This window comes from Corythoichthys intestinalis, chromosome 3, assembly GCF_030265065.1.
Source record: "Corythoichthys intestinalis isolate RoL2023-P3 chromosome 3, ASM3026506v1, whole genome shotgun sequence".
In the NCBI taxonomy this organism is placed as follows: Eukaryota; Metazoa; Chordata; class Actinopteri; order Syngnathiformes; family Syngnathidae; genus Corythoichthys; species Corythoichthys intestinalis.
Window position 1 is genome coordinate 29,966,061 of NC_080397.1, and position 13,176 is coordinate 29,979,236.

Here is a 13,176-nt window from a genome sequence, read left to right on the forward strand (position 1 = left end):
CTTTTTTACGGTGACACACTCCTCCTCCAAGGGAAAAAATTAATCGACCTCAAACCTGCATAAGGGAAGCCTTAAGACCTGTCTTCAGGTGCCTGATGAAAAATATTGAAGTTTCGTTGAAGCGGAGGGGTCCAAACAGGAAAGTGAAAATGACTGTCAATAATTTTTCTCTCCAAAAATTTTGAACAGTCATAACTCGGCAGATATACAACATATCTGCGGCAAACTTCCCGTGCTTGTTGAGAGTCATACCCTGAAGGGCCTTGTAGGGGTCATTTGCATCAAACCCACAGCGCCAACTAGTGGCAATAGAAAGTCACTCGTTTTTCCAATACATGTTCAGTTCTTTTCAGGTTGGTCATTGTAGTTTCAAGACCTATTAAAATACTTATTTACGGCCCATGTCCACGTGTCTCTGTCTGTTGCCGTGACGACCCTTTGTTCGCCATTTAAAGGAAATATTTTTTTTCAGAGACTCAGGCAGCTTATAGAGCCACAGTATTTGGCACACTTGGTCGAATTGGCCGAGTTAGAAGATTAATTTTGGGTTTTGAATAAGGGCTTGGCTGCACAGCTCAGTAGTGGCTCCTTTTTTGTAGTACTCTCTCCAATAGGGGTTTTTATCTCTTGGGTGTGGGAATGTAAATAGGCGACTTTCGAGCATGTTAGGTTCTAATGAGATAATTAGAGAGGAGGATCTGCCACCAGCCTGACCTGCACACAGTCCGAGTTGCGTGACGTCCGAGTTGCGCTAGATTGCGAGGGCCCGTTCAGTCCTGCTTGCAGGCCTAGTTATTAATTATTCTTCTTATTATTATATTATTCTGACTTATTTATTTATAACTTATTTGTTTTTCTATGTTTAATTGCCATTTGTAACAGTGCCAGCAGTATTTATTAAGAATTTAGTGTATGTTTTTAGGCTTTGGAACGAATTAATGGAATTATAATGTATTCCTATGGGAAAATCCTGCTCGACATACGACCATTTCGACTTACAAACAAGGTCCTGGAACGAATTAAATTCGTATGTAGAGGTACCACTGTATTTGATACATCACAAAAATTGAACTTAATATTTGGTACAGAAACCTTTGTTTGCTATTACAGATACCAAACGTTTCCTGTAGTCCTTGACAAGGTTTGCTCACACTGCAGCAGGGATTTTGGCCCACTTCTCCATGCAGATCTTCTCCAGAGCGTTCAGGTTTCAGGGCTGCTGCCGGGCAACACGGACTTTCAGCTCCCTCCATAGATTTTCTATCGGGTTCAGATCTGGTGACTGACTAGGCCACTCCAGGATCTTAAGATGCTTCTTACGGAGCCACTCTTTAGTTGCCTTGGCTGTGTGCTTTGGGTCGTTGTCATGCTGGAAGACCCAGCCACGACCCATCTTCAGGGCTCTCACTGAAGGAAGGAGGTTGTCAGCCAAGATCTGGCGATACATAGCCCCATCCATCCTCCCCTCAATACGGTGCAGTCGTCCTGTACCCTTGGCAGAGAAGCAGCCCCAAAAAATGATGTTTCCTCCTACATGTTTCACGGTTGGGATGGTGATCTTGCGGTTGTACTCATCCTTCTTTTTCCTCCAAACACGACGAGCCGAGTTTAGACCAAAATGTTCAATTTTGGTCTCATCCGACCACATGACCTTCTCCCATTGCTCCTCTGGATCATCCAGATGGTCAGTGGCAAACAGACGTGTCTGGACATGCACTGGCTTCAGCAGCGGGACCTTGCGTGCGCTGTAGGATTTTAATCCATGACGGCGTAAAGTGTTTCCGATGGTTTTCTTCGAGACTGTGGTTCCTGCTCTCTTCAGGTCATTGACCAGGTCCTGCTGTGTAGTTCTGGGCTGATCCCTCACCTTCCTCATGATCAGTGATGCCCCACGAGGTGAGATCTTGCATGGAGCCCCAGAACGAGGCAGATTGACCATCAACTTGAACTTCTTCCATTTTCTAATAATCGCTCCAACAGTTGTTACCTTCTCACCAAGCTGCTTGCTTATTTTCCTGTAGCCCATCCCAGCCTTGTGCAGGTCTATTATTTTATCCCTGATGTCCTTACACAGCTCTTTGGTCTTGGCCATTGTGGAGAGGTTGGAGATTGTTTGTTTGTTTGTTTGTTTGTTTGTTTGTTTGAGCATGTGAACAGGTGTCTTTTATACAGGTAACAAGTTCAAACAGGTGCAGTTACTTCCGGTAATGAGTGGAGAACAGGCGGGGTTCTTAAAAAAGAACTAAGAGCCGAAACATTTAGTAGTTGGTAATGTATCAAATAATTATTTCATGCAGTTAAATACAAATTTATTATTTAAAAATTATACAATGTGATTTTCTGGATTTTTGTATTAGATTCCGTCCCTCACAGTTGAAGAGAACTTATGATACAAATTACAGACCTCTACATGGCTTGCAAGTGGGAAAACTAGAAAAATCGGCAGTGTATCAAATACTTGTTCTCCCCACTGTATAGACACACAACCATTCACAGATACACACACTCACACCTACGGACAACAACAGTTGTGCTTTATGTGTCTGGGAGTGTTTTAGGTGGGTTTGATCTCTGTAGGCCTCCATTTAGTGCAGAAAATTCATTCAAAACTCACAAACCAGGATAGAAAATGCCAATTTTCACTTTTTTACCCGAGCAATGCCAGGCCATACTGCTTGATAAATCCATCAAGCATACATTAAAAAAAATCATGGGGAAGCCTACATTTCGAGGTTTCTTATGTGTTGATTTTACAAACGTTGGCCCCAACAACCCTGCAGAAGTAGCATGCCCGGCAACGCTGGGCCATACAGCTAGTTTACCATCATTACGACACCGCTTGAAGGCATCATCAATTTGTGCATATCAAAATAACTTGTTTTGACCAAAGGACCAATATTTTTAGTGTCCATAAATGCAGTGCACCCGATCATTAATTTTAATTTGAAATCTGATCGGATTAAGGAAATTTTGTCCATGCAAACGTAGCCAATGAATCAGGAAGTATAGTCTTGCTTACAAATTCAGTCAATTTAGTTTTTTATATAAAAAGTCACTATTAAATGGGGTGCAGTAAAAAATATAGTCAAGGAATTGACAGAAGGTTAAAAATAACGATTTTTATTCAAAATAAGAATCACCAGATCTCAACCCCAATGAGCGGTAGTGGGAGAAGCTGGTAAGTGTTACCGGCAAACCCCAAGGGGCCACTCTTATTTATAGTATGACCGGCGCTACACAAATGAGCGCAGAAGAGGTAGTGCATGGCAGAGAGCGAAAGAAAGAGAGAGAGAGAGAGAGAGAGAGAGAGAAGGCAGGTTGCAGGATGAGTCGTGAGTAAGTGCTGTGTTGTTTGGCCACCATCCACTGCTGTTTTGCTGCTGCCAATAAATTCACCACAGTAAGAGCCATCCGACGCGTTCATGTTTTTATGCACCTCGCTGTCTATTCGAGCTAAGAACCAGATGGAGTGACGATGAATGAGCCACGAGAATCACCAGTCCCCTCCCTACCATGATTCAGAGCTGAGAGTACTGTCACACCAAAAGTAAGATTGAAAACACTGCCCTAATAGTTAGTGACTGTGCGCCGGATCTACACTACATAGCAACCACTTCTGCTGAACGCCTCAGTGCGCCAGATGCTGCTGGGATAATTAATCTGACAGTCCAAATGATAGGTTACGAACCGCTCCGAGATGGACCGTGCAGACCGGACGCGCTAAAAATCTGAAATTTAACAGAAGGTGGGATTCCGCTGTGACACTAAACAAGAGAAGACGCAGGATTCAGGACACGTCATCTCAGCGTACGGCTATTTTAATGGTAAGTGCTTTATTCAATGTCATAATTGTGTTTTGAAGTCACTTCTTGACCGCTAAACAAGTTATTCAATGGAGCGTTAATAAAATGGCCGGTGTATTCAAGTGATCTGCCATGTCTGCAAGTTAAGTAATTCAAAATTTGTTGCAAAACAACATATGGAGGGAGAAAGCATTTACTCTTTGTTGCTATAAATGTTTAAATGTTTGAATGCTATTATTCATACTGAGCCCCTCCTCCTTCTTTGTGTATTTCTGTCACTGCCTTGATTGCACAGATGGGTGAGCCTGAGACTTGGTGCCGCTGATCGGTGACCTTGGCCTCACATCATCGCCAGATCAACAACTAACCTACGTGACTTTCAGCTAACAAAGAATTTTGTAATTTGTTTTTTTCCCCCTAGATCCTGTACTGCTTTTCTGTTCTATTACAAAACTGCCCACCGGATTATTCGATTATTCGGACAATATCTATCTCTCCCTCTCATCGTCAGTGAACTCTTGTTAACACTGCCAGTTTGCCTCTGTCTCTGCGCTTAGGTCCCCCGTTACCCCAGGACCTTAACAAATAAAATATATTGTTTGCAGTCTAAAAATGGGTCATCTTTAATGCGGAGTTACTTGTTACAATTAAAATATTATTTGAAAAAACAATGTTGTTTTGTTATGACGCATTAATATGTTAGCATTAATAAATACGCATGAAAAAGTGTTGTCATCAGAGCTTTTAATAGACAAATTTAATATGCAATATAAACACATTACATTATGATACATTGAACAAAATGGACCCCAAATTTAATACTGAAAACTGATACAAATCCGGCCTAGATTGTATAAAATATGTGCCGTATACATTAATGTAGTGTCTGCTACTTTGGACCATTTCTGGCCCAAAACTGGTTGCTGATACGGCAAGTGATTCCCTACTGAGTTTGGGCCATTGTTCAAAAAGACACTGGGGCGGATCAGTTTTACAAAATTGGCCGAAATTTGCAGTACATCTGACCCATGTCTGCTCCAGTTATATTTTGCTATCTGGGAAGGCACAATGACGTCCACATGAAAAGGAGAATACGTAGGAGTTGGGACGCCAGTAGCTCGAAAATATCAGTACAATGCTATTTTGTCATGGATGTCTCCCGATGTCTGCTATCACTCGTCAGAATCAAATTCTACAGTCTCCTAACAAATATAGTGACATCTATAGCATGGAGGGAAACCGCAATATAAATTTTCAAAAGAACACATGGTGCTTACACTCGAGTGTGAAGGCAAAACTGCGTGTGGGATCACAGTGTGCTTTGAGGCGGGAGAGTAAAAAGGTCTTCAAAGACTCAATTGTATCATGAGAGCCATGAGACTCTATGGCACCAAAAGTCATTTTAAACTTTGCTGTCAGGTGTTGAAGACTGATGACATGACCGTTTCTACGGGATTCGGAAGGGGTGTGTCAAGCATCAAGGTAGATGTGGCTTCACAGAATCAACATATTTTTCCACAATGCCTGTGTAGTCAATCCTGATGTTTTTTTATGTTAGATGAAGACGGTCTACTACCAGACCACAGCACCCTCTCACAACTGTAACTTTGACCTTAGCGTCGAGATGATTGGTGCGGATGCAGAAGCCAGTAAGACAAACAAAATGGCTGCCAGTCTTCCTGTCTGTTGGTCTTTAACAAGACTTTTTCATCTGTCTCTTCAGGTCCCAGGATACATGAACCGTACCTATCTGCATGTGCCAAGTAGGACCAACACAAAAAAAAAACATTCAGCCTACATACTGAAAAGCTCACATAAATTAGTTTGAAAGTAGTGGTGGGAAGGGTTTTGTACTTGTAATTGCATGAAGTTTGAGTACTTTCTTCACCTGTGGCGGGCAGGTATAAGCCTCCTCCTAACGAGCTAGCGATGGAGTCAACGATGACTGTGATGAAGATCCAGCTGCCTACCGGCATTGAGGCGCGCATAGAGGACCTGAGACAAGTGATCAATTATGTCATCAGCAGGCTATACAATATCAAGAATTTTTAAAAATAAGAATTAATCTGTTCCAGTTCCGAGATGCCATGGAGCCTACCATTTCACATTATGAGCTTCAGGGTAACACGGTCCTCATCCAGATGGACTCGGTGAGTACTGGAGCCTATGCCCCAACATATCCTCTTTATCCCAGCACCACCTCTGATGCCTTCTTTTCTGGCATCTAGGTTCCGTCCGACATGTTTTTATGTGTCGGCTTTCGGATTCGCATTGGCTTCAAGGTGGGTGGAGCCAGCGAGTCCCTGTTGACTGTTTTTGAGCCTCAGGACAAAGGTGAGAACATTTGGGTATTAGAATACTTGTGATATAGGCTTAAATTCTAAATGAGGAAAAGCTGAGTATTGTAGTCTTCATGGATTAAATGTGTGGTACTTTTGCAGTAGTCTTATTTTTATATTTATAATATATTTATGTGATATAATGACATGATATAAAAATGTATCCTAATAATTATTATGTAATTTATTCAGTCATCTTCCGAGCCGCTTATCCTCATGAGGATGCTTAGCCTATCCCAGCTAACTATGGCGAGTAGGCAGAATACGGCACACAATCATACCTAGGGACAATTTAGGGTGTTCAATCAGCCTTCCATGCATGTTTTTGGGATGTGGGAGGAAACCGAACTACCCGGTGAAAACCCCCGCATGCAAGACGAGAACATGCAAACTTCACACAGTAAGGCGGAGCCCGGGATTGGACCCTTGATCTCAAAACCGTGTCAGGACCGATTATATAATTATAATGAACAAAACAATTGAGTTATTTTATTTTTAATTGACTTATAGCAGTCTCTATTGGGCTGTTTTTCATTTTTCAGGATGAAAAACAGCATTCTGGCTTAGTCTTTTGGATGGAGGTTAGTACCGGTAGTTAAAAAAAAGAATTGTGGAAAGAATAGTCCCATTGCAATCACAAGTTCACAACCCAAAAGTCTTTGTCACCGTATGCATTCAGATTGTAACACAGTTAAACAGTTCAGTGACATAAACATTTAAAATAACGTTAGTATAAATAAAAATATATATCAATATTGTAAATAAAATAAATCGGGAGCTTCTTTGAGTTTGGAAGGACAAGCCATTTGCAGGAAGATTGTTTCTGTCTATTCTAGTCCTCATTGATTGTCTGTAGTTGGAAAGAACACATTGTTAAAACTGCCCACTGGCTCCACACTCATATTGAGTTCTTAAAAACACAGTAGAAGTTTAAAATTAATTCTAAAATGAACTGGAAATCAGTGGAGCGATGATAGCATGGGGGTAATATGTTCACGTCAGGATGTAGTGGTTAAAATTTGAGCAACAGCATTTTGAACAAGTTGGAGATGAGAAATAGAGGACTTGGGAAGACCAACATAAAGTGCATTGCAGTAGTCCAGCCTTGAGCTTCTTAAGGCATGAATTTCTTTTTCAAGGTCAAGGTGGCAAAGGCCATGTCTACATCTAGCAGTTTTTTTTTTAACTGAGAATCCTGCCCTCATACGTCCTGAAAAAAATGTTTTCACCACATTTGTAGAAAAAAAGCATCCACAGCCAACCACATTTATTAGCTTTTAAGTACGTTCATAACAATGCACGAAAATTAATTGTCCATAATCTCGTCCTACACATGTGTTCCTCAATATGGAGCAATGCTAGAGTTTGTAAATGAGTGGAAGCAAAACGCACCTGTCTAATAATTAGATATAAACCCACTTTAAAGGGATCCATGTTGACTCTAAACGTAAACATTCTCAACGTAAACAAACGTCTCATGTGTGACGTAGGAACAAAGTTTTTCGCAGACAGTGACATTTCCACTGTTAACTCTTCGGTTATCAGTGTCCATATGATGGCGCTACACACGCAAAATTCGCACATCTTTACTTTGGTAGGCGTTTTTTAAGAATCCTTGGTTTTCAATCCCCAAAAAATGTGTGTGCGTGTGGATGATAGGCCAAACTGTACAAAAAGTTATTTTTTGCAAAATACCCTGACATACCAACCACCACAGCAAAGCTACCGTCATAATTTCGCTAGAAATGGCATTTTCTAGTTATTATTTCTCTTGAAAATTGCATGATGTGGTCAAACGAGGATGTGAAAGATTTTTACCAGAGGTGGCCAGTCTCAAGAGAACATGATTCGGGGGGATATAAAGGGTTCTATAACAAAAAAAACAACAACAAAAACTTTATGTCAGGAAGGTAATGATATTTGAATAGGCTGCAAGCAACTTGGAAGGGAAAATTTGGGCCATAAACCAAAAAGGTTAAGAACCTCTGTGGCCTATACTACGAAGCCGGTTTTCTGGCTTAGCAGGGTAACTTCGAGAGTAACTTTATCACGTGCGACGTAATTTCGCGGCTATGCGAGACTACGAAAGGCGGATATGTTGGAACCGAGAAGTGTTGCCATGGCAACACACGCCACACGCCAAACCTGGTCGTGTCAGAGTTAGATCTTGCTTAACATCAGGATTCCAATTAACCACGCTCTATTTAAACAGCACTCCTCCGCGGACGTGTCCTCCTGACAATGACAGCATACTTGGACGACCCATACGACATTGGCGCGCGGATTGTGAGGGGCTCTCTCCGGAGGGCACGGGTATTTCGGGACCGCCAGAATCCGCTGGCGTACCCGGAAGATGTTCTCCATGAAAAATATAGATTTTCAGCTGAGGGAATTCTTTACCTGTGCCAACTGATCTAGGCAGACGTCACTAATGTAACCCGCCGAGTCAGGCCCTCACAACCGCGCAGCTTGTGTGTGCCTGTCCGTGCGCTCTTTCGCCAGGGACAATATATGTATTCCATGATTCCATCGGTGATGCTGAATATCTGCGTAAGAACACTATATGCCGCGATTCAGAGTGGGGTATGGAAACGCTTCAAATTGATTGTTGAAATCGCTGAATGTAAACGAATGCGGAGCTTTGCTCTCATACAAGAAATATATTTAACGGACTTTCCAGCGTTATTTCGTTGTGTAAATGTATTTATAATAATCCTAGAAATATGTAGACTATTTAAACATTGAGAAAACTTTTTTCTGCCAACTCGAAGAGATTAAATTGTCAAATCCACTGATAGGACAGACGCACAAATATAAAAGATATAAATGTTTATTGAATATGCATCTTACAGTCTTGTTTGTCAGCGAAAATTCGTTACAAAAGACGGGCTTTAATTTACGCAACAACGCATGGCATCCCCGCATTTTCTTCTTCTCCTGAGTCCTCACAAATATAACATAAAATTTTGGGAGGGGGGGTCGGGCTTGGGCCTGCAAATCAAGTTGATTGATCGGACTCGGGTCGGGTCGAGCTGGATTTTTTAGGCCCAAAGTAAAAAAAAGAACATACGTATTCATACAGTCAAGGAGACTAAACATACAATCATCCTGCTTCATGTGGTGATGCGCGATAAATTATTTCTTACTGTTAACGTACCAAATCTTCTTTTATTGTCCTGACAGCAGGCTTTATTTCTTTTCATGGACATAAGTAAACTGGCATATTGACGCATTCACAAATCACACGATCTGTAAATTCGCTGTCAACAGACCCGTCGCGCTCAACTCGCCGAATCGGTGTTGGATTTCGCGGTGAGGGTGGATTTTAATCATCGCGCATTCCTCCTCTGTGAAGTAAGGTGCCCGTGCCATCGTCACAAGTAGTGTTTGACTCTGCTCTCCGCCCCCTTTTATGTGAACGCGCAGTAACTCTGACTGGGTTGACACAGGTTCGACTAATCAACCTCATAATCAGCGTCGTAGTACCGATTGATCACAAAGTAGACTACCAGGTTTTGTCAACTCCGGTTACCCGCTGGTAAACTGGATTACTTCTGGGGAGGTTGAACTCGGTTCGTAGTATAGGCCACAGGTCTTGTTGGAGAGCTACATTACAACTTGTGGCCAAATATGAGGTGCTCTATAGCAGCCATTGTCATTCTTCTTCAGGAAGTTTGTGTAGCAAACACTTCTCCTACAAAGAGCAGAAGTTGCAGCGTCTCTGTGTGGCTAACCAGTGCCAGTGCATGACAGGTAATTCTTCCCCGACATCTGATTGGTTGTTTTTCCTTCGTGTGAAGTTAACATGTACAGTATGTGCGTTTGTAGCTGCGTGTGCGACCTACAGAGCCGACCCCGACTTGAGCTTGACTTCTGCCAAACGCCGCCAGGAAACATGTCAGCCACACATCAAATATGGTGAGAACGTAGCAACATTCCACTGTGTGCATTGGCACCCAAACAGCACCACCATGACTTCTGTGGATGTTTGCAGCTTTCAAACTGCACGTCAAGTCTTCTAAAATAGAGGGAGATTTTGTGACCTTCACAGCCTCCATACACGAAGTCCTCAAGAATGCTAATCCAGGTAAGACCTAGAGCAGACATGTCCAAAGTCCGGCCTGGGGGCCAAATGCGGCCCATGGTCAAATTTCATCCAGCCCCCAGCCTCTGTCATAAAATCAATAACATCTGGCCCGCACACAGACTTAGTAAATTGGTCAGCAGTACTGCAACCAGCATATGAAGTAGCTTACACACGAAATACTGCTCCTCATTTACCCACTAAAAGGCAGCAGCACTTCAACCCTTTATTGTCAAATGTATCACATTTGATACACCTAAAATTTCATGATTTTCAGACTAATTTAGAATTTTGACATTTCTTTTTGAAAAAAAAAAAAGATGGATGCAAGTCAACACATGCATCTGCAGGTTAAGAAAAAAAAACATGATTTAGCATAGGTTATAGATATTAGAGCGCTTATTACTCATATTCATTTTGACTTTTTGTTTCACAAATTTGAAAAAAAGGTTTCATTAGTACCTTATTTTTCAAATTTTGGGATTCTCTGATAATTGCTTCATGTTGCAGGTATTTAAGGGCTAAGCAACATTACTCCGTGTGACCCTCTACTTCTAATTTTCTAGAATGGCGACAATCAACAAAAAAAAGTTGACTGTGACGGCCGACACTTCAAGGATAGGTGGAAATTGGACTATTTCTTCACTAAAATACGCAACAACTGTGTCTTGCCTCATTTGCAAAGAGACAGTCGCTGTTTTTAAAGATTTCAATGTGAGGCAGGGAAGATACGCAGCGAGAAATTGAAGCAACTTGAAGCTAGTTTAATTTCACAGCAGTAGTATTTCGCAAGAGCCCGAGAGTCGAAAGAGAACGCCGCAAAGGCTAGTTGCGAGATTGTTGAAATTATTCATTTAAAAAAAAAATAAAGCAAGTGTGACACACTGAATGGCTTGCTGAATTTTGCTTAAATATATTGTTCTACGTAAAGGACGCCAGCCAAGGTCGGCACCCCACATTTTTACCACGCCAAATCTGGCCGCCTTTGGAAAAAGTTTGGACACCCCTGACCTAGAGCATCAATCACACACAGGAGCCTCACATATTCCTTTTTGTAACTATGGATCTCCACGACTTTGTCCGGAGCCGCAATGTGGTCTGCCATTTGAAGATTGGGTGTCTAAAGTCTCAATCCCAAATAAGCAGAACATACAGTGTATCAGTGTGAGTACATCCCTCGCATTTCTGTGGATATTTAAGTATATCTTATCTTTTCATGGGACAACACTGACAAAATGACACTTTGACTCAATGAAAAGTAGTCTGTGTGCATCTTATATAATAGAGTTAATTTATTTTCCCCTCAAAATAACTTAAAATATAGCCATTAATATCGGAACCCCTGGCAACAAAAGTGAGTACAACGCATGGGAACTACGTGCATCCCTAAATGTCCAAATTGAGTTAAGCTTGTCATTTTCCATCCAAAATGTCATGTGACTCGTTACAGGAGTGCTGTCAGGATTGCAACAGAGATTGAAGAGGTATGTGTGTGTGTGTGGGGGGTGTCATTTCCACCACCATGCTTGACTATATGCATGACACACTTTGTACTCCTCACCTTGCCTGGTACACCAGACTCACTGCTGTTCCAGCTATTGAGTCTGGCCACAATTCAGCAGATACAATTTCCAGGGCGGAGCAAGCCACAGCACCCAGACAGCGGAGTGGACCAATCAGCAACGGGCAGACGTGGCGTTAGTAAAACGACGAGGGCAGGACGAGGGACTTGCGCGTGGAAGTAAACATACGAGGAGAGCGGAGTTTATTCAACATGGCTAGCGTGAGACAGACTGTTGTCAATGACTCGTGTCGATGTGTTTTTGGTAATTTAAAACTGATTTTACCGTGGATTGGAACATATTCTCGGCTCTCCTGTTCACCATCTGTGTTGTTGTGGAGACAACTTCCGACGCGCAAGAGTGACGTTGCACGTTAAGAACACGTCACGCAAATAAACGAATCTGATTTGTCGATTGATTTTGTACCTGGTTGAGAGGCCGTTAATGGGCTGGTTCCCAGACTTTTCACTCAGTGTTTGAAAAATACAGGGAGAACAGTCTGGCCGTGCCAGGCAACTCCTCACCTGGTCGCCTCTACACATGCTTGAGACCATCGGAACCAGACAAATTAATCTTTGTCTCATCAGACCATAGGACATGGTTCCAGTAATCCATGTGCTTTGTTGACATTTCTTCAGCAAACTGTTTGCGGGCTTTCTTGTGTACCGTCTTCAGACGAGGCTTCCTCTTGGGGTGACAGCCATGCACACCAATTTGATGTAGAGTACGGCGTATGGTCTGAGCACTAACAGATTGACCCCCCCACCTCTTCAATCTCTGCAGCAATGCTGACAGCACTCCTGTAACGAGTCACATGACATTTTGGAGGGAAAATGACAAGCAGTACTCAATTTGGACATTTGAGGGATGTACGTAGTTCCCATGCGGTGTACTCACTTTTGTTGCCAGGGGTTTAGATATTAATGGCTATATTATGAGTTATTTTGAGGGGAAAATAAATTAACTCTATTATATAAGCTGCACACAGACTACTTTTCATTGTGTTAAAGTGTCATTTTGTCAGTGTTGTCCCATGAAAAGATATACTTAAATATCTGCAGAAATGCGAGGAGTGTACTCACTTTTGTGATACACTGTATATACATCCATCTTCTTTTTCAATTAAGATGTCAATTGTTGACCAGAAGATGTTGTGTGTGTCATCTGCCATTTGTTAGCTTTTGAATCATTGGGTTCTGGCTCGGAGGTGGAGCTCATCAAGAAAATAACGTGTAATCTGGTCCATGTGGAGATTGACCACCAGTACCTGCTGATAGGATCCAGCGGGTCTGAGGTCCAAGCAGGCCACATCTCCAGGTTAGTGCCCTCTCATCCCGGTCTTGGCTCTGGGGTAGACTTTGCCCGCCTCTCACAGTGTAATGGTGGTC

General features: G+C 42.2%; 1 protein-coding gene across 1 annotated transcript in view; it reads left to right on the top strand.

The window, feature by feature from the left end:
• The window catches only part of c5 (complement component 5), a 116,676-nt gene that overhangs the window by 102,578 nt on the left and 922 nt on the right, over positions 1-13,176 (top strand). The window contains exons 33-42 of the mRNA XM_057831211.1: positions 5,223-5,285; positions 5,362-5,452; positions 5,527-5,566; positions 5,705-5,807; positions 5,879-5,953; positions 6,032-6,137; positions 9,812-9,895; positions 9,971-10,060; positions 10,137-10,229; positions 12,967-13,105. Coding sequence (XP_057687194.1) covers positions 5,223-5,285; positions 5,362-5,452; positions 5,527-5,566; positions 5,705-5,807; positions 5,879-5,953; positions 6,032-6,137; positions 9,812-9,895; positions 9,971-10,060; positions 10,137-10,229; positions 12,967-13,105 — 884 coding nt within the window. The remainder of the gene's footprint in view (positions 1-5,222; positions 5,286-5,361; positions 5,453-5,526; positions 5,567-5,704; positions 5,808-5,878; positions 5,954-6,031; positions 6,138-9,811; positions 9,896-9,970; positions 10,061-10,136; positions 10,230-12,966; positions 13,106-13,176) is intronic.